Source organism: Strigops habroptila, chromosome 7, assembly GCF_004027225.2.
Source record: "Strigops habroptila isolate Jane chromosome 7, bStrHab1.2.pri, whole genome shotgun sequence".
NCBI lineage: Eukaryota > Metazoa > Chordata > Aves > Psittaciformes > Psittacidae > Strigops > Strigops habroptila.
Window position 1 is genome coordinate 37,345,409 of NC_044283.2, and position 26,999 is coordinate 37,372,407.

At 37.5% G+C, this 26,999-nt stretch overlaps 2 protein-coding genes across 6 annotated transcripts in view; one reads left to right on the forward strand and one right to left on the reverse strand.

Annotated features, from left to right (window-relative positions):
* Positions 1-7,157: 7,157 nt before the first annotated feature.
* Positions 7,158-14,473, reverse strand: SPCS3 (signal peptidase complex subunit 3). Its single transcript, XM_030491917.2, has 5 exons — positions 14,132-14,473; positions 11,618-11,691; positions 9,048-9,124; positions 7,856-7,971; positions 7,158-7,368 (listed from the first exon to the last, which is right to left on the reverse strand). The coding sequence occupies exons 1-5, from the start codon at positions 14,272-14,274 to the stop codon at positions 7,236-7,238; spliced, it is 543 nt and encodes a 180-aa protein (XP_030347777.1). The 5' UTR covers positions 14,275-14,473; the 3' UTR covers positions 7,158-7,235.
* Positions 13,841-26,999, forward strand: part of ASB5 (ankyrin repeat and SOCS box containing 5) — a 41,353-nt gene continuing 28,194 nt past the window's right edge. The window contains exon 1 of one of the 5 annotated variants that reach the window (XM_030491908.1): positions 13,841-14,206. The gene's annotated coding sequence lies outside the window, so the exon portion shown is untranslated. The other 4 variants (XM_030491915.1, XM_030491910.1, XM_030491911.1 and 1 more) reach the window with 4 other exon arrangements.

The following is a 26,999-nucleotide window of genomic DNA, read 5'->3' on the forward strand; positions in this document are numbered from 1 at the left end:
CGTAAAGCAACTTATTTTTGTTATTGATATTACATTCTACTTTTACATGTGTACACAATTTAAAAAAATCTAGATAGCAATAAAACCAAGCGTATTAAAAGTGTCCTGGTTCATCTATTATTTTCAACTAATTACCCCAAAACAAAAAAATAAGAATACTTTGGTTAGAGATTTATTTTAACTTTTCTCAGTGCCTAGAGCTATTGCTACCAGCTCTGTTCTCCTAAGACTGTATTTAGCAAGTAACACTGTATCCCTAAAGCATACTAGAAGGTCATACATACTACATACATCTGAGGAGTTAAAGGATCTATTGCCTAAGTTCTGGCAACTAAGCCACCAAAATTTTGGGACCATACTTCAGTTTTGGGAACTGCTTTCTCACCCTTTCTTAGAGCCTGTGATGTTAACACTACTTGGTGGATCATCTCTTACACTCAGGTCAACTGAGATAGTTTCACTTCTATTGATATGATTACATAGATGCCAGTCTGCAATCACAAAATCTTTCCCACCTCAGCCCCCAGGTGCATAACCTAGCTGCTGCCCCATCATCATAATGAAGAGGATGCTACTTCAACCCACCTCCCATTTCTCCGCTCTCCTTCCCAGGTTGGAAAGGGGTTGTTGACGACCACATCCATATGACACAGGTGGGGAATGCCGACTTCATCAGACCCCGGAAGAGAAATACAAAATTTGGGTACACTCAGTAATGGCCCAACCCCATTTATACCATCACCTTCCCAGTGATAAGATTTATCAGCTATTAATCATCCCAGATAATGTTTATGCCACTGTCTATTTCCAGCAACAGTTCTGTATCTTACTAGAAAATCTGTGCCAAGCTTAAAAGTTGTGGGTTTTTTTGATGGAAGAAGGGTAAGATTCAGACTAAATATTCAAATGCAAATACTTTACGAAAACAGATTCTACTCCCACCCCCAGTAGACGTTACTGTACAACAGAAGAAAAATAAGCATTGCATATTATGCATTTCAAGACCTAGAACTCAAGTACTCTTAGATGCACACCTCCATAAGCCATATTTTGTAAAAAACCCACTGATTTCCTATTCTGCTCTTCAAGATGGGGGGTGAAGGTGCAGCCTCCACTGTCAAAAAAACACAGGGTACACTAGCTCTGACTTTTCTGGAGCCAGATAAATAGGGAGAAAAATTTAATATGATTTACTGACTACCTTTGCTTGAATCTCCAAACAGTTACTTCTTTCTACACTGAGCATAATCTCTAGATTTCATTACCTATACTTCCTATTCTATCAGCTATGCTATTAATGAGTGTAGTGGATAGCATGAGAGCCAGGAAACAACAAAAGAAAGAAAAACCAAAACAAAACCAAGAACCCCACCTCTAAAACATGAAGCCAAACAATCTTCCAGTCTGATATTGAAAACCTACTTCACATATCTTCCACAGCTCACTGTCAAAAGCCTTATTTCAATCAAGATATCTTTACAGTCTTTACTGTTTCCAGGGGATGCTCCTTTGACTAATTCTTCAAAGCCATTTTGCAAGTTCTAATGAGATACCCCGTTTAGGAGTGAAACTTCCCAATACAGAGAGGTGACAATGAGGCAAAGTTTACTGCTCATGTGGAAGTGTTTGAGAGCTTGTGAAATGAGATAGTGCTTACAGTAAGGTCCGATAATGTATCTGATCAGATATATAATTTTAAATAACTATTACAGCTTGAAATTGTACAAATCACTTTACTTTTTAACCTTAACATTTGTAAATGTAAAAAACTCCAATCCTTAAAAAGGAGAATGCTAGCACTGGCTGTTGCCACATTTGCAGCTACATTGCAGGTGCCAGTACTCCTCTCTGTTTCTTACTATGATGATTCTTAAAGCAAAAAAGGAGCAAGTAGTATATAATGAGAAATGGGAGCTAGAAGGGCAGGTAAGAAAAGGAAGCTCTGACCCTCTCCTTTCAGAATTGGGAGAGAAAGAAAATTAATTTTTAGAAATAAAATGGAATAGATTGGGAAAAAAAAAAAAAAAAAGACCTAAGCAGCCACAGACAATCTCATCACTGTTACTTCCCAATCACAGTTAATTAGTTTTATCTTAATCTTCAATTTCTACCTTACACAAAAAGAGCTCTTATGTCTGCCTGCCTTGTCAGCCACTCACTACATCTAGTACAAACCATTCTTACAGGCAAATATTTTTTATGCTTCAACCAAACACTCATTTCTGATATTCCATAGCTGCATACAAACCCCAATCTTTTTCTTGTAATAGCTTCTACCACCACACTCTAAAATCTCACCCAAGTACCAAATCCAACTCATTCACCTCAGTATGAGCACCTAGGACCATAACAGTCACTTGAGAAAAAAAAACCAAACTGACAAAGCAAGAAAAAAACCTGAGCAAGAAGGCAAACATTGTACCTGTTGTCCTGGTTGCAATGCAGAAGCAAAACCCCACACACAGCATCCAAAGCCTGCTTCTGCAAGGCACTTCCCAATTAGGATGCCCTAATTACCCCCTTGCCTGCCAAGCACCTGGGAAGGCAGGTGGGAGCAGCCTGTGGTACGTCACACACCACCCCAGGCAATTCTAGCTACTGATGAGTCCTAGTTTTGAGATGGTCACTTGCAAAAACACTTTTGGTATGTCTTCAGGATGCCAACCTCTTTCCAGAAATAAATATGTGGGTTTTTTATAAAGGATTTTGAAATTGATGGATTACAACTCCAAAACACATGACAATTGCTGTTAATGAAGATAGGTGTAAAATATAAACATGTCTTCAAATCACAAGAATGTTTGCTCACTGTCATGAGTTAATGCTAGTGCTAGGATAAGCATATTCTAGTGCTAGAAATAAGTACATTATCTCTAAGGCATTTATGCCAGTTTTATGATTTTAAAGGAGTGTCAGCTATTTAGTCAGAGTTTATGGGCTAGAGCACCATTAATGAGCACGAGGGGGTATAGCTGGAAAGCAGAGGTTAGTTCCAGGTGACACTGGTGACTGTCATTAGCACTGAGCTGGTGGAAGGAAAGGGGTCGGGAGGTCAGGCAGCACTTTTGACCATATCTGAGTTTTGAAATATTCTCTTATTATTATTGTGTATCTTATTTTATATATATATTATGTATCTTGTTTGGCTCCATTGGTTTTATTTTGGATCAATAGCTTGTAACTCTGGATAACGTAACTATACATTTTTGTTGGTTTTTTTTGTTTTCTGATTAACTTATGCATAGAGGATTTGGAATTTCATTATTAGGCAATGTTCAGAAAAAGAAATCATAAATACAACTCTGTTGGAGTTTGGAGTAAACAGAAAAGAGGAAAAAATTCTGACCGTCTTTCCATCTAAAACAAAGGCAAATTAAGAATTGTTAATTAAGAACAATTATTGGCAGATAAACTACATAATAACTTGCAAAAAGGAATTATTACTGTGAGACAATAGCAAGGAATAAAAAACCCCCAACTTTAACAATGGAATGCCTGCTTTGTCTTTACCTATGCCTCGTCTCTTCAAGAACATGCAGATTCATAAAAACAGTCCAAGGGAAGTGGTGGAGGGCACCAGAAAAAGATCCAGCCACAGTTTGGCTTGTTTAAGCTAAGTCTGGGATTTTTTTTTTTCTGTTTAATAAAAATATACCTGTTGTGACCACTGTAATATGAGCATTCACCTGTGTGTTTAGAATGGGACTCTTCACTTTAAAGAGTATATGCCTGTTTGCTTGTTTGCTTGCTTGAATAGTTTAAAATTCTATTATTTTATGATAAATGTTTTCATAACAGTTTTAAACTGGTTTTAATGGATGAAATCTCAAATTTGGAAGAAAATTAAGAATCCAAATAAACCAGAACATTCTTTAAATACCAGACGTACAAATAATTATTTTCTATGTATTTTCTGACAAAAATTTGAAGATTGCTCCTCCAGTACCTAAGTTTTCAATCTAAACAGGCATCACTTTACAGAACTGTTTCTGCAAAACCTCTCTTGAAATAATTTTCAGAAGAATAACATTTTCAACATTTGTAATTCAAAAATAATGCAGAAACTCTACTTGAGTCTGGCTATGAAACAATATAATAGCTAGCTTTAATTTCAGTGCTCAGAAGAAACTTATTAAAAGAATAAACAATCAATAGTATAATATATTTTCTAAATGTCTTTCTATTTTCAATAGCTATAGTTACAATCTATGAATAAGACTGTGCGCACAGGGGAGAAGAGCTGTAAATACATATTTTTTAAAGTTATCTTCCTTTCCTGCACTGGGCTTTCTGCATTGTGCTGCATGTTCTCGAGTAAATGGAAACCCAGGCTGTTTTAAGAGTTTGCATTTTTTCAGTCTTTAGACAAGAACTCAATAAAAGAACTAAGAACCTCAATAAATTGCTATCTGAAATTCATCAGAAGTGTTTTCAGTTCAGATTTCCTACAAAAAGGTTTCAAGCCTTTTCCCATTAAGTAAATCAGTTGCTAGGAAATACCTCTTTTGCACACATCACTACATAAAACATCATTATTTAGGTAGTAACACATCTAAGAGAAAAATCAGGAATAATACTACTTCTTTTTATAGGATGTATAGAAGAGACAAGATAAGTGAATGACATTTGTTTCCATTAAAAAGCGTTCTTTTTATAAATGGTTTCAGAATCATCACAACAAAACACAGTAGCTATTTTACTTTTTGAAAGTCTTTAAAGAGACCAGCTGAGGAATTTGCCTCCATTCTCCCTGAACCAAGAATAAAACAGACCATCCTGCCCCATTTGGTGCCTGAGAAGCAGACCTAGCTATTACAGTATCATTTAAGAGCTCATCTATGCTGGCCTTCTCCTCAGGATAAAACCAAGTTCTTCTCCCTAGGAACTTGAACATAAACTCCATGATGGTTTCTTCTTCATCCCTCTAAAATGATTACTTCAAACATAATTTCACTGGGAAAAGCTAGAAAAGCATCAAGCATCATGTTTGAAGCTACAATTTTACTGCCTTAAAATTCTGCTACTATCTGCTGGAATATATCACATTGGAGGAAAGAAGGTAGATTTATCTAGGAATTTTTTTGACAGCAGATCCTTGTCTTTATAGTTAAAGCATCTCTTTCACAGACAGCCTATATATTCATTCTGACAGTGCTGCCAAAGGAATACAGGGAAGCGGTCGAATGCCAAGCCACAGAAATAAATTTCAGTAAATATTTCAGGAATATAATTTATGAATAAATCCACAACTTAATTTGGCCATTAACAAAACTCCACAACTTAGTCCAATTATCTTAAAAAAAAAAAAAAAGTCATTTTTTGCTTTTCTCCTGTATGACAGTATTAAGTTCTCCATAACAGTTAAGTTTTTAGAGCAATATATACATTTGATATCAAAGCACAGAAAAAGCATGGTGTATTCAGTGTGCTGATTATGCTGATCTGTGGAAAACGGCACAAGTTCAGAGAACTGAAATTCATGCAAACATGCTGGATACAAATGAAAAACTGTCTTAAAACGTTCCTGAGAAAATTTTTTAGTTTTCACACTTTAATGAAATTTTGTTTGTAAAGACATAGCACCTTTTGGGAACTTTTTAAATACCTCTTTGATTGATACACCAACACCGAGAATGTACTAAATAGGAACAATTCACAAATCAAAGATCCCTTTTAATAGCAAGTTGGCCTCATCAAAATCCATCAGCTCTGATGAACTCACAACAAATGGGGAAGACTCTGCTCCAGTCTTCAGCATCTCTTCTTCTGAAAGGCTCAGCACTGCAAATCTCATCATTTCTCCTGGGTTGTTGTTTTGTTTTTTGTTTGGGTTTTTTTGTTTTGTTTCCACACCCCACACCTCCCCTCTCCTAATTTGCAGTATTAAAAACCTCATAGTTTTAATTTCAGGCTATGTTTACTCTTTTTGAGTCTGGCAGTAAATTAACTTCTACCATACTTTGTTTGAAGACATATGTGTACATTAGAACTGTCAGGAAGGTGACAGTGGCAAGTGCTCCTCCTCCTGGCTATATGAGCAAGAAACACATGTTGCTCAGTATGAAGCATCATTATTGCCAAGAGGCAATCCTGATGACCTGTTTCTTCTGTCCTCCCAGCTATAGCAAGCATTTGCAGTTGTAGCTGAGTGAAATAGGCCACACAGAGCAGGACTTGCAGCCAGAGAGGCTACTTCTTCAGCTGAGGTGCTGACTGAAACTGCTTATTACTTGATGCAAATCAGACTCACTGCAGGTAGACTCATATCCATGTTCAAGGTGGTAAATCTGTCTAAATTCCTGTGTTCCCACGGGAAATCCTCTATTTCTTAAGTGTTTTCCTAGACTGTTTTGGAGAACATCTGTCCCATTCTTTGCTATGGAAGAGCCTAATATTAGTCCCAGCTCCCTCTGGAACAAGTATGTTGATTCCTCCTGCTGAGCAGATCCCAATAAAAATCAAGTGTTCACTTTGTAGGCAGCCTTTCTTTACCTAAAACTGTTACTCTTCTTACTGACTTATGCTTAATACACTGAAAAAATTTCTTTTTATTCTTCCTGTTAGCTGCTTTATAAGCAGTTATTAAAATGTTTTATAATACAGAATTGCATGTGGGCTACATCAATGGCTCCCAAAACACAATGTGATGGTTCATTATCTGTCAGCCAGCCTGTAGTTTTCAAAGTAGCTGCTGGCAGTCCTAAAAGGACCAAACTTACCTGACTGTAACACCCTAAGCAAAATGCTGTAAAACAGAATAGACATTTCCTTCAGGCACTCACAGAAACTGACTCCAGAAGGTGTATTTGACTTCTACACAGATTAAATAACTACCTCAGTACCTCAAAAAAACCCACAGTAAGACTATATTCCGGCTTAAAAATGTTTATTTAAAAGAAAAGGAGGTAAATACCCAAATGGCCAGGAGAAAAAAAAATAATTCCTCAGTTCCCCCCCCCAAACCATTACTCTGCAATTTACCTTTCCCTTAAGTTTCAGCTTCAATGTTTTATTAAAAACAAAACATAACCAAACCCAAAAAGAAACAGACCAACCAACCAAAAACCAAAAAACAAACAACGCTGAACTTTCATTTCCTTTTCCTATGCTGTTGGCCTGAGGAAATTAGGTACCTTTCACTGAAGAGTTGCATGGGGTATGAGAAGAAACTGCAATAAAATTTATTCATAATATACAATTATAAAAATATCTTGCTTAGGATTCAGTACTATAATTTAATAACTTTTTGTTGTTTCATAGGTATCTGGGAAAGGTACAGACACATGTCCTGATCCTGTTACAAGAGGTAGAATGCCAGCATTTGGTACAACATTCCAGGAGAGAGTCAAAGTGACGTTCCTGTTTCCCCTGCAAAAGCAACGAAGACCATCAGCACAAATACTCAAGTTAATCAATTTAATTAATCATCAGTAATATTAAATTACGATATAAATTGTTTTCCTGATCCAGAAACAATGGACTTAATTTTATGTAGTTACTTCACGAAGTATTACCTATTTTCCAGGAAAGACTTTTTTTTGTTGTTGTTACTGCTACCTAGCTCCTTTGCAGTTGAGTGTATCACAGAACTAGTTCTACACAGACACAGGTAATGGAAACAGAAACCCAGAAGCCTAGTGCTCATATTAGCAGTGTATCTTCTAGGCTACAGAAGAAACAGAGTATCTTGTATCCCAAGGTTATCTTTTAACAATCAAGTTACAAAGATGCAACAGACTGACAAAGTATCAGACACAATATCAGTACCTTACCATTGCAAGAAACTACAATGCAATTAGTGCGTGTCAAGACACCATGAATAATATCAATAATGATAAAAACAGGATTTACTTACTTGAGACCATTTCCATCATCAAAAAAAAAGTACTTTGACTTCATATCTTTTAAGAACAGCTTTGGATTATCTCCTCTCAACATGACCTTGTCCCAAAGCACCACTTGATTTAGAGCCTAAAAATACAATTATAATTAAGTCAGCAAGGTAACTTACAAGACCATATTCAGTCACTGGAATTTCATAGTATTATTCATCTAAAAACCCTGAAGTACATGCTTACAATCCACAACCAATTTAACAAAATAATGCTTTACAGAGGGGGACACTAGTACTACTACACACTTACGTGTAGCACAGAATAAATGGAAACAACAAAGAATAATTTAGGAAAAAAAAATCTGCAATATTTGTGAGAGCTAGTGATTTATGTGAAAAAAAGTCTAAAACATGAAACAAGACAATGAAATCCCAGACCCTAATAAAGAACCCTAAACACTATTTTAGTACAAACAGAATATCCACCAGCACATGTAAAATAACTAAGATACTTAAAACTAGGGAGACAGTTTTGTGCAGCAAGTTAAGAAATAAACAAGCCTTCACTATATCCTTGCAGTGTGACCGTAGTAGCTTTAACTAGAATTCAGTGGTACAGTAGCAGAATGGTGTTTCATTGCAATAATTTTTTTGTACACTGTTCCACACAGGTCTTATCAGATCAGCTATCTGAAGTGAAACATAAGTAGCAACCAATTTAAAGGATGCAGCAAGGCCAATTATTATGAGAAGTTTGGTGAGATAAAATAAACGTATTCTAGGGCTACAGTAACTGGTACATGCAAACGCTTCCATGATCTATGAAAAAAAAGAACCACCACACCTGCCCAGACCAAAGGCCACTATATCTTGTTTCTAACAGCAGACAACTGCAGAATGTTAGGGAAAAGTAAAACTGACCGAGCAAATAAGTGAAAAAATCCATTTGCAGCACAACAGTGTAAGTGAACAACAAAACTTGCGTGAATTTTCTCCCACTCTGGTGGGCACATGTTAAGTTAGGTTTCACGAGGCTGAACTCCCCACCCTGCAGCTAAACTGTCCAGAAAATAACAGTCATGAAGGCCAGTAAAAACAGTCCAAGCTAGTAGGAAATGCTGGTGCCTTAACTCTTCCCAGCAGAACTTCAGAACGTTAAATATAGCTGCAGTACAAAATGGGTAATTGCTCCAACTTTCTTCTTGCTACTTACATTGTTTTTTGTTGAATATTCTGCAGACAAATATAGAAACAATTGTTTAACATTCCAGTCAAATATACTCTGCAGATGTATGCGAGTTAAGAAAAATACCATATTGTACTTACATAACCTTGTTTTATTTTTACTAGATCTAAATAGACTACAATAATTGCAGTGAGCTCTTATCTTTCAACATACCTCATCTTACTTCTTATCAGAGCACTTCCAGGAGATCTAACATATATTTTAACCATATTAAAGGGACAGATTTTTGGTTTGGTGGTGGCTTTGGTTTTTTTATTTTACTATTTATGAAATCTAACAGCTATTTCCTCCAATGATTGAAGAGTTCTATATTTGACACTGTAAGCTAGTAACCATAATCTGCTGCTAGGCAATCTATTATAAAATCATAAACATAAAAGGCAAGAAAGAATTCTTCAGTAAATATCTTCAAAGTGATTATTTCTACTATCAATGAACCCTGGTATCCAACTGTGGGTAAAGATATAATAGCCTTAAACAATATATAAATACAAAATTGGCGGAGAGTAGAGAGTTCGAAAAGCCTACAATACCGACGATGGAGAAGTTAGTAGGTGGGAAGTATTTCATATTGGAAGGGACATCAGGAGTTAGCAAATTTAATTACCTACATACTACAAACAAAATCAGCTTACTAGACTGGAACAAAACTCTGCCCCGATTTTTGATCAACAATAAAGAACTGATGACTACCATTTGAGACTGACTATGTAATAAAGCTGATATTCTAAATACTTGTCTGTTTGTCTAACAATAAAATGCAGTGTGAGTGCTAAAGACTTTTTAACTCACAATAAAGATTAGCTGTAACCTTTTGTTCCCAATCCTCTTTTTTTTTGTATTTGCAACTATCTCAAAGAACAAATTAAACAGATACACCAACCAGCCTTAAAAATCTGTTTTATCTTGTTCCACTTATCCAAAAACTGAATCATGTTCTTAAGCCACTAATTCAAAAGGCAAATAAGGAAAGAAATTAATTATTTAAGTGCTGCTGCTGCAAGAATAGCTGGAGTTATTTTACTTGAACATTTTTTGTCATCTAACTCAAAACAACAAACAAGACTGAAGAACTACTCTGTAGGATTTCTTAACGCCTGCTAAAGTTAGCCATAAATTACCAAGTTAAAAAGAGTTTGTGAAAACTGCCTCCTCCGCTTTCCTTTCCCTAGTTTCTTTTTCTGTCATTTTATTTTATTTTTCCTAGGACTAACAACTTGCTTCCTTTAATTAAGAGAGTCCATGTACCAGTATCTCTAAGATTTTGTCCAAAAAAAACCACCTACCAGAAAGTTCCGTTTTACAACTCTACACACTGCAAGGTTTATTTATGACAGGCATGAACGATTAAGTCAGTTTTTCCTCAAACAAATTTTAAAACTACTGCTACTATTAAAAGTCATTAAAACATGGAATCACTATGTCTACATACTGCAGACTAATCCTTGCATAAGAACACTTTTAATGTCTTGCTCTGCCACCCTCTATATGCACTGCATAGAATTCGATTCACCTTCTTTAGAATTTTAGTCGCTAGTTTTAACATGTATAAGCATTTCAGAAGTATAACTCAGACTTAGGAGTTCACCTTTCCCGCTTCCAACTGATAAAAAAAAACATCCCTCTTATTCCTGTGGAACACACACCTGCAAAAATCTGATTAACCCTTTTAACCAGCATTCACATGTATTCAAGATTTGTATTTCGTTTGGTTTGCCTACACAAAGTAGTATTCTCCAAAACAGGGAAACCAAAACACAGAGGTAATGCCTTCCCTAACAGAGTGACAAAAAACAGCAGGCAGGGAAAAATCTCGGGAATCTCAGCCCAGCTGCAAAGCAAGGCTTAGTGTAATCACCTGAGGTAAAGCATGTTGCCTTCTATTTGGTACTGACTTCTGCAGAAAAACACACAATTTTTTATTATGTCAAGACCCTAAATCCCAAGAATGATTCCCTTCTACTGTCAAAAAGCCAACCAAAACCAAACACCCCCACACAATACACTTTTCCCAATAAAAACCAGACTAGCAGGAAAGCAGGGAAATACAAGACAGGTACTTGTATGCAACTGTTATGTGGCCAGAACTTTGAAAGCCCAACAACAAAATAAGTCTGAAAGGTGCATCAGAATTTCTAGATTCAGGATGACAGTCAAAATCGTATGTTATATAAACCCCATAATTAATATATACCTCAAACCACTAATACAAACTTCACTTAACAATAATACTGTCCAGATGTTAAACTCCACTTCTCACTATTACATACAGGGCACTTAGAGCATGATTTTAAAAACAGGCATTAAACCCAGAGAAAACAACTTGCCCTATGGCATCTACTACAGACAGAACAGCTGTTCCAAGTTCTATTTTACTGCTGTAGTTATATAAAACACTACTTTTCACTGCTTTATATTTTAAGACAAATTGCTAGTTTTTCTCAAGTCTTGAATATCTGAAGATTATAAGTAACTAAAACAGATGTCAAGATATTATTTCAAAATGCTTGCAAACCACTTTTTCCCATTAAGGATATCTGCAGTAATGTCAAACGTGACAAATCCCAGATCGCTTCTTTCTCTAGGTCCGGTGAAATCTTCTAGATTTTTTCTAAGACAAAACAAAACAAAAGATTAGCCTTTCTCGTTATTTCTCTTTCGTGCATTACATAAATTATTATTCTTATGACATATTTCCCTCAACTGTTTTCTGTACTTTCTTTGAAATATTTTTGTCAAAAATCTAATCAACATTACAAAATAAAACCTGCCCACCAGAAATCATGCAGCCCCAGTTTTGAGTGACAGGCCTTGCCACCACAGTGGTCCAAATTATACAAATAGCCCATAGACTTTTTCCTGTTACCAAAAAATCTGTGTTTTTCTGTACCTAAACTGCACTACATTCCATTTCAGCAAAATATGTGTTAGCCATCCCCAAAGATACAAAGGAGATTGGAACACCAACAGTACAGCTATCTGCTAGCAATCATTTTCATTATTATTTCTCAAATTTGCATAAAAAGAAAAGCCTCTAGTGCTGTCTTGTACAAGATGCTCCAACCCTTCTGATAAAACAGAGTTTGTTTGTAGTTCCCTCAGAACTTACAAGATCTCTCCCTGAAATGTTTTTAAGTAGCAGTATAAAGAAGATACTTATATTCTTCTACAGTATGAATAAACATAAAGTTTTGGAAAACTTTATTACAAATCCACATTTGCAGGAATATCTGACCTTGCCACACTAAACCACATTAGAAAAAGAGACTGGAAATTAACAGAGACACAGCAGGTATTTTCATACATATTCACAAAGCTTACCAATTCACCAAACTTACCCTCCACAAAGAATACCATACGCAGGTTGGCAATCAACTACGAACCTTAATTCCTCATGTAACAAAAATTTTATGAATTATGAACTTCCTAGTTACATTTACTCCAGTTTAAAAATTAATCCATTAAAGTATCATCTCCTTAAAACTAAGCTTAGTAATCCCAAAAGAAAAACAAGTTCACTAGCAGAAAAAAACCCCCCATTTTTGGAGACAGTAGTCAAGAAAAACACCACCAAAACTTCATCATTTAAACCTTGTTACGAATTTACATCCCTTTGCAAAAAGCAACATCTTTTACATAGTGACCTTTACCTAGCACTGACTACATTTCTGGATCACAGTCTGGTGGGATATCAGGCCTTAAAGCTGGAGGTTTGCGAACTTCTGAGAAGTTCAAAAATGCAAGTAAGGTATAATGCCTCACAATTAACACCAATCTGTGTATCAAATAAGGGACTGACAGTACAGATTTCATCCGAATTAGGCATTAGTATGCTACCTCACAGATGTCAAGTTCACTGGAACATTCAGATATATGCTTTTATGCCAGTTTTATGCTGTTGGCAATCCTCAATTTAGCATAAATACAGGGTTTCTTTTCCAGAGGTATTAAACCAATCCAAAAGATGATGGCAGTTCTCTTTATTTGCATTCATCTCCCCTATCAAACCCTGCTGCTAGCCATCCACTCATGCCACTTACCTTGGGGTGGCTCCAAAGCTCCATGAGCTGCTTTAGGTCACTAACTTGGCCAAAACCAAACCAAACTCATTTGTCTAGTTAAAGCAGCTCAGTAAATTATCCTATGAGCCTGATTCCCCTGTGCAGCTCTGGTAAAGGACTATGAAGCTAAAAGCAGCAGCAAAGACCACCACTTTTGGTGACAGTAGCAGCTGTTTAGCTGCTTGCAAAACAGCAGCCCTCTGCATCATATGTACTTGATGGAAGTTTTCTGTGACAGTTTCCTTATGGGGAAAAAAAGAAATAGAAAAGTTGAAAAACGGTTCCCTTGGCACAAGTTTGCACCAGCACATTGTGTCTTGTGGGTAACATGCTCTTGATGTGGTTCTCACATATTCTACACCTGGTGCATTTCACAGGAAGATACACCATCCCAGTCAGTCTGCTGTCACAGACTTCGCAAAAAGGAAAGAAAAATACGTTGCCAATGGAAAAATCTAAGGGAACTACTGATAAAAAAGGTGCTAAACTAACTAAACCTAGTTCATTAAGGTCCTTGCATCCCCGGAACTGCCAAAAGCAGTTCGCTCGACTCCCCTCTAAGCCACCACGCTGACACAGAGACCGCGGCTGGTGCTCGGAAGCACGGGGTCACGCCAGCCCGCCTGCCCAGGCACCGCGGTCCCCTCCGGCATCCCCAGCGAACGGACCAGCCGCGAACCGCCCAACGCGAGCGGCACCGCCCCGGCTCCCGCCCGGCCGGGCCGCGAGGCGGCGGAGCGCGGTCGTGGGGCTCGCTCATTGGCCCCGGCCGGGAGCGGGCAGGAAGCGGGGCTCGGCGGCGGCGGCAGGCCTCCGCTCGCGGCGGGCGCTAACGTTCCCTCACGCGCCCCGACAGATACCCGCTGCACAGCGGCCCCTCGGCGGGCAGCCCAGGAAGAGCCGTGGCTCTCAAACCCTTCCCCTCCCCGGCGGGCAGCCGCCGCCCGGCCCGGCCCTCCTCCGCCCCTCCCCTCTCCCGCCCGCACTCACAGCGTGACCCGGGAGACAGCGATGCTGACGGGTACGCTGCGTTCCTTGAAGACGGTGGTGATGAAGCAGCCGAAGGTGAGCGCCGCCATCACGCTCAAAGAGAAGGCGAAGAGCGAGTTGGCCCGGGACAGCACCGTGTTCATCTCCTCGCTCGGCCTGGCCGCCGCGCCGCGCAGGCTCCCAGGTTCCAGCCGCTGCTCGGAGGGAGGCGCGGGGGGAAGCAGCGGCGGACCCGGCGGCGCTGCTGGGGCGCGGCAGGAAGCGGGCGGCGGCGCCTTCGCTGGGGCCGCGGAGGAACGGGGGTGCGCGGCCGGCGCGATGGGGCGGCCTCGCCCAGAGCCCGCCCAGCCGGGGCGGTGCTATGCGGCCCCGCACCGCTGCGCGCCTGCGCACGGGCCGGGAACGGCCCCTGCTCGGTTCCGGCTGCGGTGGGACTGCTCCGGGGTACCTGAGAGCAGGCAGGGACGTGGCGGTCGCAGGTCATAGCCTGCATATTGGCAGGGCACCTCAGGGTCTGCTCCTCGTGGACGGCCATTAGTTTTGCGCCGCTATACCTTTTGAGACCAGCACTCTCGCACTGTGGGGTTTTGAGAAAGAAACACGCCGTGCCCTTTAGGTGTCGCGTAGCGAAGGTGACAGGCTTTCATAAAGGAGCCTGTACGGTGTGTCTGCGTCGGTCTGGTTTATAGAAGGGAAAAAACATACCTGCAGACAAGACGTGACTGCTTTGTTGTGCGCTGCTTAGTTGTGAGCGCTGTGTTTTCTTTTCGTGAGCTGTGGTCGCAGCGGCTTGCCCGTGTCCTGTGTGTCCGCAGGAAGGTGCTGGCGCGCGGCTGTGGCCCCCGACGGCTGTGTCCCCTGAGGTGGTCCCTGCGGAGGGCTGCTGGGGCTGCTCTTCGGTACGCCCGCCGCTGGCACCCGCAGGACGTGTTCTCGGCCTGGTTCCTTCGTAACTTGACGAAAAAAAAGGGGTTGTTGCGTGTTGAAGGATTTTTTGCATATTAATTGTTTGCCACCTGCTAAGCATTTGTCTTTAGAGGTTCGTTGGTATTTATAGTTCTGGTGGATTCTAATATTTATATAACAGAACGTAAATAACACTAGAGATGAAGCCCTGTTTTTTCACTTGATGTCTGTATCTTGCTTTCATTGATATTGTGCTTTGCCGTTCACTGCCTTGTTTCCTATAAGATGTTCCTGTGCATCTCTTACTTTGTTACATACATACTTAGTTTTCCTGAGTAAAGCATCTTGTCTAGAAACCTCATTTAGCAGCTGGGCATGGCACAAGAATCCTTTTTCTTTACCAGATGGCTCAGTGATCCCACACTGTTCACAGGGTGAGGCCATCTTTCACCTTATTCCTCCAAGTTGATTGAAATTTCACTTCAAACTGGTGCTAGCAAAGTTTACCTTATGTAGTGAGGTGGTTTCTAATTCCTTTTTCTAGGCCCCTACTTGGCACCCAGTTCTCTCTGGACCTGCAATGTTGTGAGTCTGACAACTGTGGGAGAGCCTTTTTTTTTTTTTTTTTTTTTTTTTTAAATTATTATTATTTTTTCTATATTTCCCTGTATTAAGTACATCAGACCTGATTAAAACGGATTTCTCGGGGTGGACAACAGGTGTCAGCAGTGGTTCAGTTACATTTAACTTCCCCTTCCCAGCCTTAAGATTCCAGGGCTGTAAATGAGAGTAGGAAAAGGAGCTCACATACAGGGGTCCATAAAGGTGGAAGTAAGGTCTCATGGTGAACGGATAGGGAGAAGATGTCAGGCTATTGTTTAATATGTATGCTCTGTAATAATGGTGCTGTTTCTTTTCCTTCCCTGTAACTGAGAGTCAGGTCTGTGATACAGGGAAGAAAAATCTTTGCAGGTAAGGTAGGGAATTGAAGAGGAGAAAAGATCATACTCATGCTCTATATTTGCACCCAGCTTGAGTATCTGTAGCATGTTTCTGTTCAGCACTATTAATAAGTGCAGGAAGTGAAGGTACCTATTGGGATGTTCCTTGCAGTTGGGAATCTCTGTTCTGCTATGCTGTTGGTTTCTGTGTCTGTGCATTTGCCATAATGAAATCAGTTGTAGGCCCAAAAAGGGTAGCCTCTTTAGGAATGTTCTCATGATAAACTCTTTACCAGTTTGCATTTGGTAATTCTTGATTTTCCTGATATTCCAGAAGAGTTCCAGAAACACAGAGTTTCTGGTGTAAAGGTTTCTGTTGGCTTGCTATTATTTTATGTTTTTGTTTGGTATTCAAAACATTAATTCTTGTGGGGCAAAGGTTTTTGATTTATGATCTGGAACACACTGTTACTAAAACCTTAGATAACTGTTAGTGAAACGTGGGTACTTTTCCCCAAAATATTTCAAGACTTAGAAGCAACAAGGAAGCTTTTACTGCAAAGTGGAGAACCTAAATATTTCTGAAGTTGTGAAATCTCTTCTGTAATTGAAAAGGTAGCTCCAAATGTGAGCACTTATTACGTTCTTGTATCTACAAACAAAAGGCTCAATTGCCTTTGCTTTTCCTTTCAGCTCATATAGTTGCTATTTATAGTTTTTCATTAGATGCTAAACAACTCTGATGTTGGGTATAACTTAAGTAACTAAGGCAGAACTTATAGAAATAGTGAAATTTCCAGTGCAGCAGTGAGGTACCTGAAGAAGACTAAAATCAAAAGGTTTAGCCAAATTCATGTTAGCATGTGTTTTTAAGAAAAAGGAATAAATATGGCTGTTGCTCATATAGTTTTGGATTTATTATAGTAGAACCCTTAAATAAATGTCACTTAAAAGCACAGTATGCACGGAAAGACAGATGGTATAGTTTATTCAAGGAGTGATCCATTACTGTTTCAGAACAAAGAAACCTGTATCTTTTTAATGATTGAAATTTTGCAAAATCAAAAGGAGAAAAATTTTGAAACAAAGGTAGCAATTGTGGGTGAAGAAGGGACGATTATTCGCAATAGCTGTTTGCTGGTAAGTTCCAAATTGTTCCATGAAAGATATAAAATCTGTTCTTTTTGTAAAGAACATTGACATAATATTAATGTCAGATGTTACTGTTAGGTAAATAAGTTGTGTTAGTCTGAATGGGTCAAACACTGTAATTATTCAGTATGCCTGAGCAGTGTACTCAGCCCTAGACCAGCAGAGCACCTAAGGCATAGTAGTGCTCAGGCTGATTCTTATTTCAAGAAAGTTAATAATTTTTCATTACAAACTAATCAAACAAAATGTGGAGATGGGATTGAGAGCAGGTCTGAAACATGGAATTCTCCCTTCTTCTCCTGTTCTTCCCCAGAATTATCTGACTTTGGAATTGTATTCTTATGCACTCTTCAATCTATTAATCATGTGTTCTTTCTTTGTAGTGTTGGCACTTAAACAAGATTGATCCCAGTCAGCAGCTGATGGCTAGAGTAGTCTTCTGAGAGAGAAGACTTGCTTTCTCTGGTTGATAGGTTTCTACTCTGATGCTAAAGGATGATTCCTTTAATCATATATAAGCAAAATAGCAAGTGTTGACATTGACCATCGACACAGATCACTATAAGGTCTTTCTGTTTCCGCTGAAGTCAGATTGGTTGTAACGTGGTACATGTAGACAGGAGCTCTGAGGAGGCTGACAGTTTGAGGTGTATGGCTTGTGAATTCCAGCTGAAAGGGAGGTGTTGACTTCAGCCCAGGTGGTAGCACCTTTGGCCTTCTTGGGGCTTAAGTTTCTAACTAGTTTTACAGGTGAAAGTTTAGGTGCCTGTGGCATCTTTGATGCCTAGCTAGTTAGATGAGGACTGTATAGATAAATTCTTTTGGTCTAGGGCCATGTATATACTTCCTAAATTTTACCAAAAATTTCTAAATCTTTTATTGAATTTGTCTTTTAATAATTATTAAAATGTTAACTTGTTAAGAGACAATAGCAACACACAGTCCGTTAGGCAGCTCTGGGTATGCAGATGAAGACTGAAATAAACATGGCCACGAGCAGCTTGGGGAACCTTTGTCTCTATTGCAATAGCCCCCTTCCAGTTATCACCTCTTCTGTGTGGGCCATTTTTACAACTGGTGTGGAAAGGCTGTGGCTAAGAGAAGTAGTCTTTCTGGACTGCGTTGGAGGGGTTTTGTTTCTAACCTTCTCACCTCCATTCTTCTGCTTTGTATCTACAAAGTATGGAGAATAAGAAGATAAGCAAACAGAAATTTTCACTTGCCTCTATATTCTTATTGCTAGTCCTCCAGCAAGAAAATTTCAAAGAGTTTAAAATTTCTGATTTCAGAATGAACTTGATATTTTATAACACTGTGTCACTTTGGTGGCATAAGAATGCTGCATCAGTGATGGAACCAAATGTTCTTGGCTCCAAAACCAACTCTAAGTATATTTTGGAGCCCAACACAGTTAATTTTTGGCTGCTGGCAGATTGCTATTGCCCATTCCATGTCATACGAAGCCATGTTATGTAAAGTCCTCTCATACATCACTGATGCAGCTGAAGCTTTTACACTTCATTGTGCTTTTCATTCTGTGACAAGCAGCCTGTGTGCTACTGATCCACCTCACTCGGGTTTTACCTCATTCCCTAAGTCAGTTACAAGTTCATCATCATAAAGTATTTTTGTGTCTCTTGTAAAAGTACCAAGCAGAGACTGTCATGCCTCGGCTTGTGAAAAAGAATGTTTTGCTAGCTCTGTCATGATGATATCTCTTAGCTGATACCAATTTTAGTGGATGGAAAAAACCTTTCTGATATGAGTACTAGCCATGGGAGTCAGTGTATAGGGGCATAGGCTTGCAGAATAGTCTTTTAACTGTCATCCCTATCAAGTAATGAAATTGACTTTGTAATTCCCTTTTATTCGTACCATTCATAGGCACCAAAATACACTTTATACTGAGAACGGTCAAATCAAACAGCTTTTACTTATTCTAGAAGAAAACTTGGCAAAAGTTTGAAGAAAAGGGGTATAAAGTTAAAAGAAATGGATGATTTCACTGGTTTTAGAAACAGTTTGTAATGAAGAAAAAATCAGTTAATTAAGGAAGAAATAAAAGACAGACCATAATGTAGGATAAAATTAAAAATTTTGAAAGGAATTCAAATTGCTGACAAAACATTCACAACTTGGATATTATTTCAAGCAAACTTTTCATTCAGAGTAACGGACACTCATCTCATATTGACAGCATAATTTAAAGGTTTTACGCATAAATAAAAAAATAAATAATATGGATCCAAAATAGTTTCATAAGTCCAGGTAGTATTAATTAGAACAGCTGAAAAGGTCTGTCTAGATTTCATAGTGGCAGAGAGATATTAGTTACAGATGCACATCTGGTCTTTTGAAAACTGTCAGTTGAAACATAAAATTTCTATCAAGTTCATCTCTCATGTACTAACTGTATATGTGATGAAAAACAAATCTGCACATAACGGCTGTTCTGGGATTTGAATGTTACCAATTTATTTACTTTCTCATTTATTTAGAGACAGCTATTTAATAAGAACATGTGACATTTTTGCAGTTCAATAAAGCAAAGATTAACATAAAAACTGCAAAAATACCAGGGTCAGTTACATGAATTTAGGTTAATAGGGTGGTTGCACTGCCTACTAGAAATTTTTGAAGTTCTTACAGACATGTGGTTGGTGATGAAAACACTTGTTTGGACCCAAGAAAGGAACTGTACAAAGAGAAGGAGATGCAAAATGAGACTTTTCAAAGTTTCACTGGTACAGCCATATCAGTACACTGAGCCATCAAAAAGTACAGCTAAATATCCTTAGTAAGAGGCAGCTTGTGTGGTGCATTTTGACATACTCTCCCCTCAGTTTGATACTACATTTTAACAGGAGGTTACTATCTCTGTAGCATAATGGGTGGTAGGGGATCAGAGTGTTTTTTCAGTGTAAAGGCCAGCATGTTAGTTTAAACTCATCACCAGTTTAAATTGCCAGATTTTGAACTGAAGTAGCTGAATACCAATACACATTCCTTCCTGTGGGTTTCCAGGAAGGGAGAAAGAGGGGCAGGAACGTTTAGCTGAGGAATGGAATGGGCAGCTGGAGGTGGTAACTTTTTTAACTCCTGGGGGCCAAGATTTGCTAGAGTTTGTCTGTCAGCAGGTTGCGTGTGCCTGCTGTCTGACACGTTTCTAGTTCTAGTAATGTCTCCAAGCACACACATGACTGATTTTGGAATCATCTTCTATAATGCTTTTAATAATTGGGTTGTGTTAGGTATCCAGAGTACTGCAACAACTACTGTAGGGCAAACTTAGTGTGTTTCCTAGCAGAACTCAGATTGAATTTACTTGTAAGCAGGTCAGTTATACTTGTTTCCCTTCTGTATAGAAGTTTGCTGCCACTGATTAGATTGACTGGTTCAAGCAGATCAAGCATGCTCATATGATAGTGTTTGTGATAGCAGGGATTGCTTGATAATAAGACATATAATAAGACTTGTACTTGAAGTGGCGTCTATCACTATTGTTAGAAGCAGAGGGTGTATAACTAGATGATACAGCTTCAAAATGTCTGTGTATTCTTTCAAAGAACTGAGAAAGTGAGAAAACTGGAATTTCATAATCCCTTAAATATCTGAGTTACTTTTTATGTTTTTAAACACATATGATACAATACTGTTGTGTCTGGAGATGCTGATTGATATTTAAATCCTGGTAATTCCATTCTCTGGAAATCCAAATATGCAAGTCTGTATGTTAGAAGTGTTGTCTAAGATAAGAGTAGTATTTTCAACAGACAGGAAAGACAAAACACCTGAATAAAACCAATTTAAATTCGTTAAAAGGTAGCAGCAGAATAAGCAAATTTTCCGTGATGTTACAAATGAAAAGTTGCACCATTCATGTACCAGAACTTCATTTGTATAGAGCCTAAGCTGTATCAGAACACCAATTTTAATACAGTGAAGGGGAAAAAAAAAAAAAAATTATGGTGTCCACCCAAAGACATAAATTTCTACTTTCTGAAAGAGTTTGAGAAATTATGGAAATAATGTACTATACAAAAATACAGAGAGAAACTATGTATGTAATGAAATGTGCTATAAGAAAATTTTGTGTATTAAAGCTTTTTAAACGAAAGGGTGTCTTTCAGAGTCTTATGAGAGAAGAGGAATGGTGTCTCTATACACGCCTGCTTAGTAGAGTGAGTGTCAAAAGTTGGAGCATGACTACTAAGAGGAGGAGGGTGACATGTTTTACAACGCTTATTCTGACTTTCCCTATTATGACACTTAAGATGCCATTGCATTGCATTTTGAAAGAGACTTTTGGTTAAAGTCTTCACTTGGGTGATCAGGAGGCTAGCATGAATTATGAGAACTGAAAAAATCTGAATGAAACATAACTTTGGATATCAGAACTTTACTCTGCATTGTTTGCGTAGATTCTGGATAGCCATGGCATGAAGGTACTTCAGGAAGAAAAGCTGTAGAAGAGAGATATAGACCTTTTGTTTGTTTTACAGTGTTGTGTTTGCTTCTGTGAGTGACACAACTCTTGGGTTTTTGTGCCACAAATATGGCTTTGTCATGTAAGTCTGTAGAATTTTTAAGGATAGCACCAGGGTGCAATGAAAAAGCAGTTCAGATCCGAACCAAGCTTGGTCTTTTCTGTACCAAAGTTTGTCTTCTCTCACTATTCTTTGTTTCATTCTCCCCAAAACATAGGCATGAAGTCTGTACTTCTCTTCACATTTTACAAAGAAAGAGTGTCTGGGTTGTGCTAATGCACTTGAGTTCCTGTTTGGAAAAAGACTCAGCAGCTGTTCAATGTCTTCCAGTTCTCCAATTTCTGGATTTCTTGTAGCCGTCAGATGAATATGATTTGTTTGGTTTTCTATGCCTAAGCATAGATGCATAATATCCTTAAGTTATGAAGGTTATTATTGAAAAGAATGTTTAATATTTTTGAAGATCTTTTTATGGTATGTCTGTCTTTTTTGTCTTACTTTCAATGTTAACTTAAGGTATCATTTTGCATAACAACATATATGAGCAAATGTATTTTAAAATAGATGCTCTAGCTTTGTTCAGTTCAAATGCTTTGACTAGGACATAATGAAAAAATTGTTTAACGTATATCAAGGAGGAAACAACATAAACAACATTCAGTAACTTTAGAGGAGTCAGATAAAATTTTAAGTGTTGAGGATTAGCATCCTGTACCCCTGTTAAAATACAAGTCAGCAGGTCATTTTTCATGCTGAATTAGACATTGCCTTTTTAGTAGGTCGGGCTTCTCAGCATTTCTGAGTTGCACATCAAGCATTGTGTGCTTACATCAGAAACTTGGTACTAGAACTAGTGGCTTCTTACTGATTTTATTTGAAACTCTGTCTGTTTCGACATCATTGTTTTAGAAGTTTTTCCTGCTGGGTTGTCTATAACGTATAATATAATGTATTCTTCAAAGCACCTATGACTTCCCATTGCTCTGCCTGGCATCCCATTTCATTAAATCGTCTCCTGTTGTATTTGGTATTAGCCAGAAGCTTCAAAAAAGGGACAGCTACCTGAACTTCTTGTGTATTTTTAGCTATGTAGAGAAAGACATGCAGGTGAAGCATCACATGGATAATGCCTTATACTGCATTGCATATCTTGTCTTTAAAAAAAAAAAACCAAATCAAAAACATTTTCTCTTTCAGACATTTAGATGCATCTCCAAAATACTTGAGAAAAATATTAAGGCTAACTGTAACAGAACTTGTGCCATAACTATAATTACTCTTATACATAGCTCTATGTTATAAACCTAGAGTTATGTATATATACACACATATATGTATATATACACATATATATAACATACGTAACTCTATGTTAATCTCATTTAAGGATGTTGTTTTAAAAGATTTAATTAGAAATATATTTTCCAGAACCAAAGACACCGTATATGCTAGAAAGAAATCATATTTCTAAGGGGTTTACAGTCTTTAGCATTAAAAAGTGCCTTCAAAGTCTAAATATTATGTCAGTTGTGTTGTTTTTCTTGTGTACCTTGCTTTACTGAAAACTAAGCACACCTGTTTTCTAAAGCATTGAGGAAAAATTGCCAGAATAAAATAGTTTATTAACGTGGTTATGTAATTAATCATAGAAGTTAGCACGTATTTGTTTCTAAAAGTTACTTCCTTAGGTTATGGGCACATTGCACTAGATTTCACAAACAGTTGGAACTAGCATGAACAGGTGCCACTGCTGAATACTTTCTTTCTGTGTTTGGCCACTACGTAGTAAAGCAGTAAAGGGCAGGCTGATTTGTCTGAGCATTGGAGTTTGAAATTAACCCCTTTTATAAATGTCATAATAAATAGCAATATTGCTACCCGAGATGTACTGATTATGTTATTTGGAAATGGTAAGTGACCAACCTACATTAAAAGGCAATTTAAGACCATAAATTCCAGAATTTGAAGTTTTAAAAATGGTTTTAAATTTAAAATAGTTAATTGCCCAAAATGGGGAAAGCATACCAGATGGTTATATTGTTCTTGTTTTGTTTGCTGGAAATGTACTAATATGTCAAGCTGGAGGGATCCTTGTGTGTTGCAGTATTACTGTGTTTTTAAAACAAACCAAAAATCCTAATATTGTTTATCTGCAGTGTAGCTTTGTGCCATTTTCCTCTGTGCTACGATAAAACCTTAAAGGTTATAATAATTTTACATGCTATGCCTTTTGTAGCCAGTAAGTGAGTGAACATTCAATATTTCATTTAGGTTTGTTATCCAAATTTTGTAAAAGAAAAATTATTAGATACCTAATGAGTTTCAGTATTGTTTTTGCCAGAATATCTGAGTGTTTTGTTAAGGGCAATGAAGTCATCTTCAGAATACTCCTCTTGAGTGGTCGTTTAAAACCCATTTTACAAGTGAGATGAGGCAGAGAATTTTCATTCCCAAAAAACAAAACTAAACAGGAAATGTGAATGCCCAGACTAAGCCACTGCTCTTTTCAAGTGCTTTGATGTTTTTTCAACATTATATATTTGTTACATATTGCTGATGCATTTCTGTTTGGAAGCTCTCAATATTTTGCACTGCTGCAAGGCCAGGCTCCAATCGCTTCATGTTGCTGTGCAACAGAAAATTTGGAAAATTTACATGCCAGGTTTTTTACGCTTTAATGGCATCACATTGACTGTTGGATGCTATATTTATTTACTTATGCTTCTACTTTCTGATTTCTGTTACAATGTCTGTAGCTTTCTGTTCCTAGCTCTCCCAGTGTGCATAGGCTTGCTCTCAGCTATTTGGTTGGTGTTCAAGTCTCAGTATTCACATTGTTGATTCTTCCAAAATGCCGTGTGAGTGTTAACATCTGAACAGTTGTTCTATTTTTATGACTGGGTGTGTGGTAGCATGGGTTTGTCAACAAGCTGTAATGGCAGTTTCTGCAGAGCTTTAATAGCCTTAGATTAGGATAAATATTATTAGGAGAGTAATTTTTGTAGCTTCTTATGAGCATGTGTGAACTGAAATTCTGAAAACTCATAATTTCTTTCATTTTTATGCAGCTTATAGCTGAGGACATAAATTTTCTAGAGGACAGAAGACAAGCTTTGTTGTAGGAAAAACTGTCCTGCTCAATATTCGTGTTGTTTCTAAAAGCAGAAGTTTTATAGATTAATGAGGATTTTAAAAAGATCACTTAAAAAATATTGCATACATCCACAGCCTTATTTTTGAAAAAAGCTTTTGTTATTTTTGTTGACTCTTTATGCAAAAATTCAAATTGAAGAAGACAACCTAGCTACTGAAATATTTCTTTTCAGTGATTTATCTGCTGCTGATATAAGAAGCAGGAAACAGTATTGTAAGGGGAATATTGACTCTGAGCAGTGCTGTTAACTGCAGCTGTTATTTATAGTAATTACTATTTGGATTTTCACCTCTACACAGAAAGACTATTTTGTTAATTAGCAAAACATGGGAGAAGTCCAGATGAGAAAGCACTGTTACAAGATGACACAGTGTGGCATCAGAAAACAAGGGGTCAGGTAAAATACTATAAAGAAAAGAAAAGTTTTCTGTGAGATAATTAGGATTTTTCCTTATTTTGCATGGTAAATTTGCAAAACAGGTACTTAAGATGGCTGGGGAATTCTATGGACTGATTAAGCTTAATAAAGCTAGTAGAAATATGGAAGAAGAAATAAATTCCAATACTAGATGTGTTACTAAGGAAAATATCATTTCTATTAATGATTGAAACGGAAATTGGCAGTGGTGACTCAGAACATAATGCTTATTTATCCTTACGGAAAACATGACACCTCAATTCAGTGTCAGATAACAATATGCCAAATATAAAAAGGGGTTTTCATTTGGCATTTTAAGTACTCATTCCTGCTTCTAACTATGGTATGAGAAGAGCAGCTCCTATTCTGGCTGGATGAGAAAATGTCTATAAATGAAATTTAGGAGAAAACATGTATATTTTTCTTCACAGACTAATGTAGTTAATGGTGTAACTGCTTTTTAATTGGCTTTTCTAGTTACTGTTTTGACTTTTATGTGGATTAAATTTTTTTCAAAGAGAAAGATGAAATGTCTGTTTCTCTCAAGATAAGCTCAATTCAGTTCCTGTCTGTAAAAAAATCTTTATATTAATTTCCAACACGTTTCCTTTTAGCATTGTCTTTTCTTCATTTATATAGGCTTATTTGAATGTAGTTTTCAAAAAAACATTATGCATTCTTACTCTATTAAATTACGTCTGGAGCCAGACGATAAGAGGTCCTTTATTTTGCCACTTTCGTTTCAGAAATTTGGTTTTGTATCGTAACTTTAATGTCTGCTATGCTGTTCATTGAAGTCAGGGGAATCTGTGGATGCAGTGGATCTGCATCTGTGGATCCGTGACACTGTGGATTTAGTAACATTTGGATCATACCCTCTGTTCCTGAGGGACAGTTGCCAACATTCTAAAATGTTTTTTTCTGACCATCAAACTAGAGAATCCAAGATAGAATAGAAGGGGTGTGTCAGTTTAAGATTACTATGGGTAGACTATTTTAAACTGTAATTCAAGGCATTATTACTATTATTTAAAAGGAAATATAAAAGTTTATAACGGGACCCTTTCCAATGCTGCTATGAGTCTTTATTTTAGGATTATAACTTACTTAGGAATCCAGTTCTGTCTGGCGGCTCCTCAGTTTGTATCATGTTGTGACACCATTATTTACTCAGCAATTACGCTAATGGAACAACTTATGCATAACTGCTGATGACCGTGAGTAATAGCTTTATGGTATATAAGCAAATTAATGCTTGAAACATCCGAGGAATTTAGATTCCCATCTCTAAAACTGGCTAAGAAATAAAAGCTTTCATGTCATAGATTTAAAATGATACTTTGCAGCACAATGAACTATATCACAAGCATTAGAAATTTCCTGTGTTGTATGCTTACCAATTTCATTTACTCAATTTTAATTACATTTTAAGTGACTTAATTTTAGATGCCTCAAGATCTTATTTGTAAAAATATCTAGTAGTTTCATTCTTATAATATGCTCTCAACACTTTTTTTTGTATAATGCTAGAAGACATGTATACTAGATGTTTTCATTTAGCCTAAACAAAATAATAAGAGACTGTCATAGCTGCTATATATTCAACCTCTGTTTCTATTAATGTGTGTTTCAAGTATTCAACTGATGTGATTTTGGTTTTGTAAGAAAAAAACCAAATTAGTCCAACATAAAATGAAGGAGCACAAAAAACCAATTGTACTTGAGAAGCAGGAGAACTTATTTTAGCAGAAACTGATTACCTGGGTTACCTGGTTTAGTGCATGAAATTGAAGTTCTTTTTAATAATTTT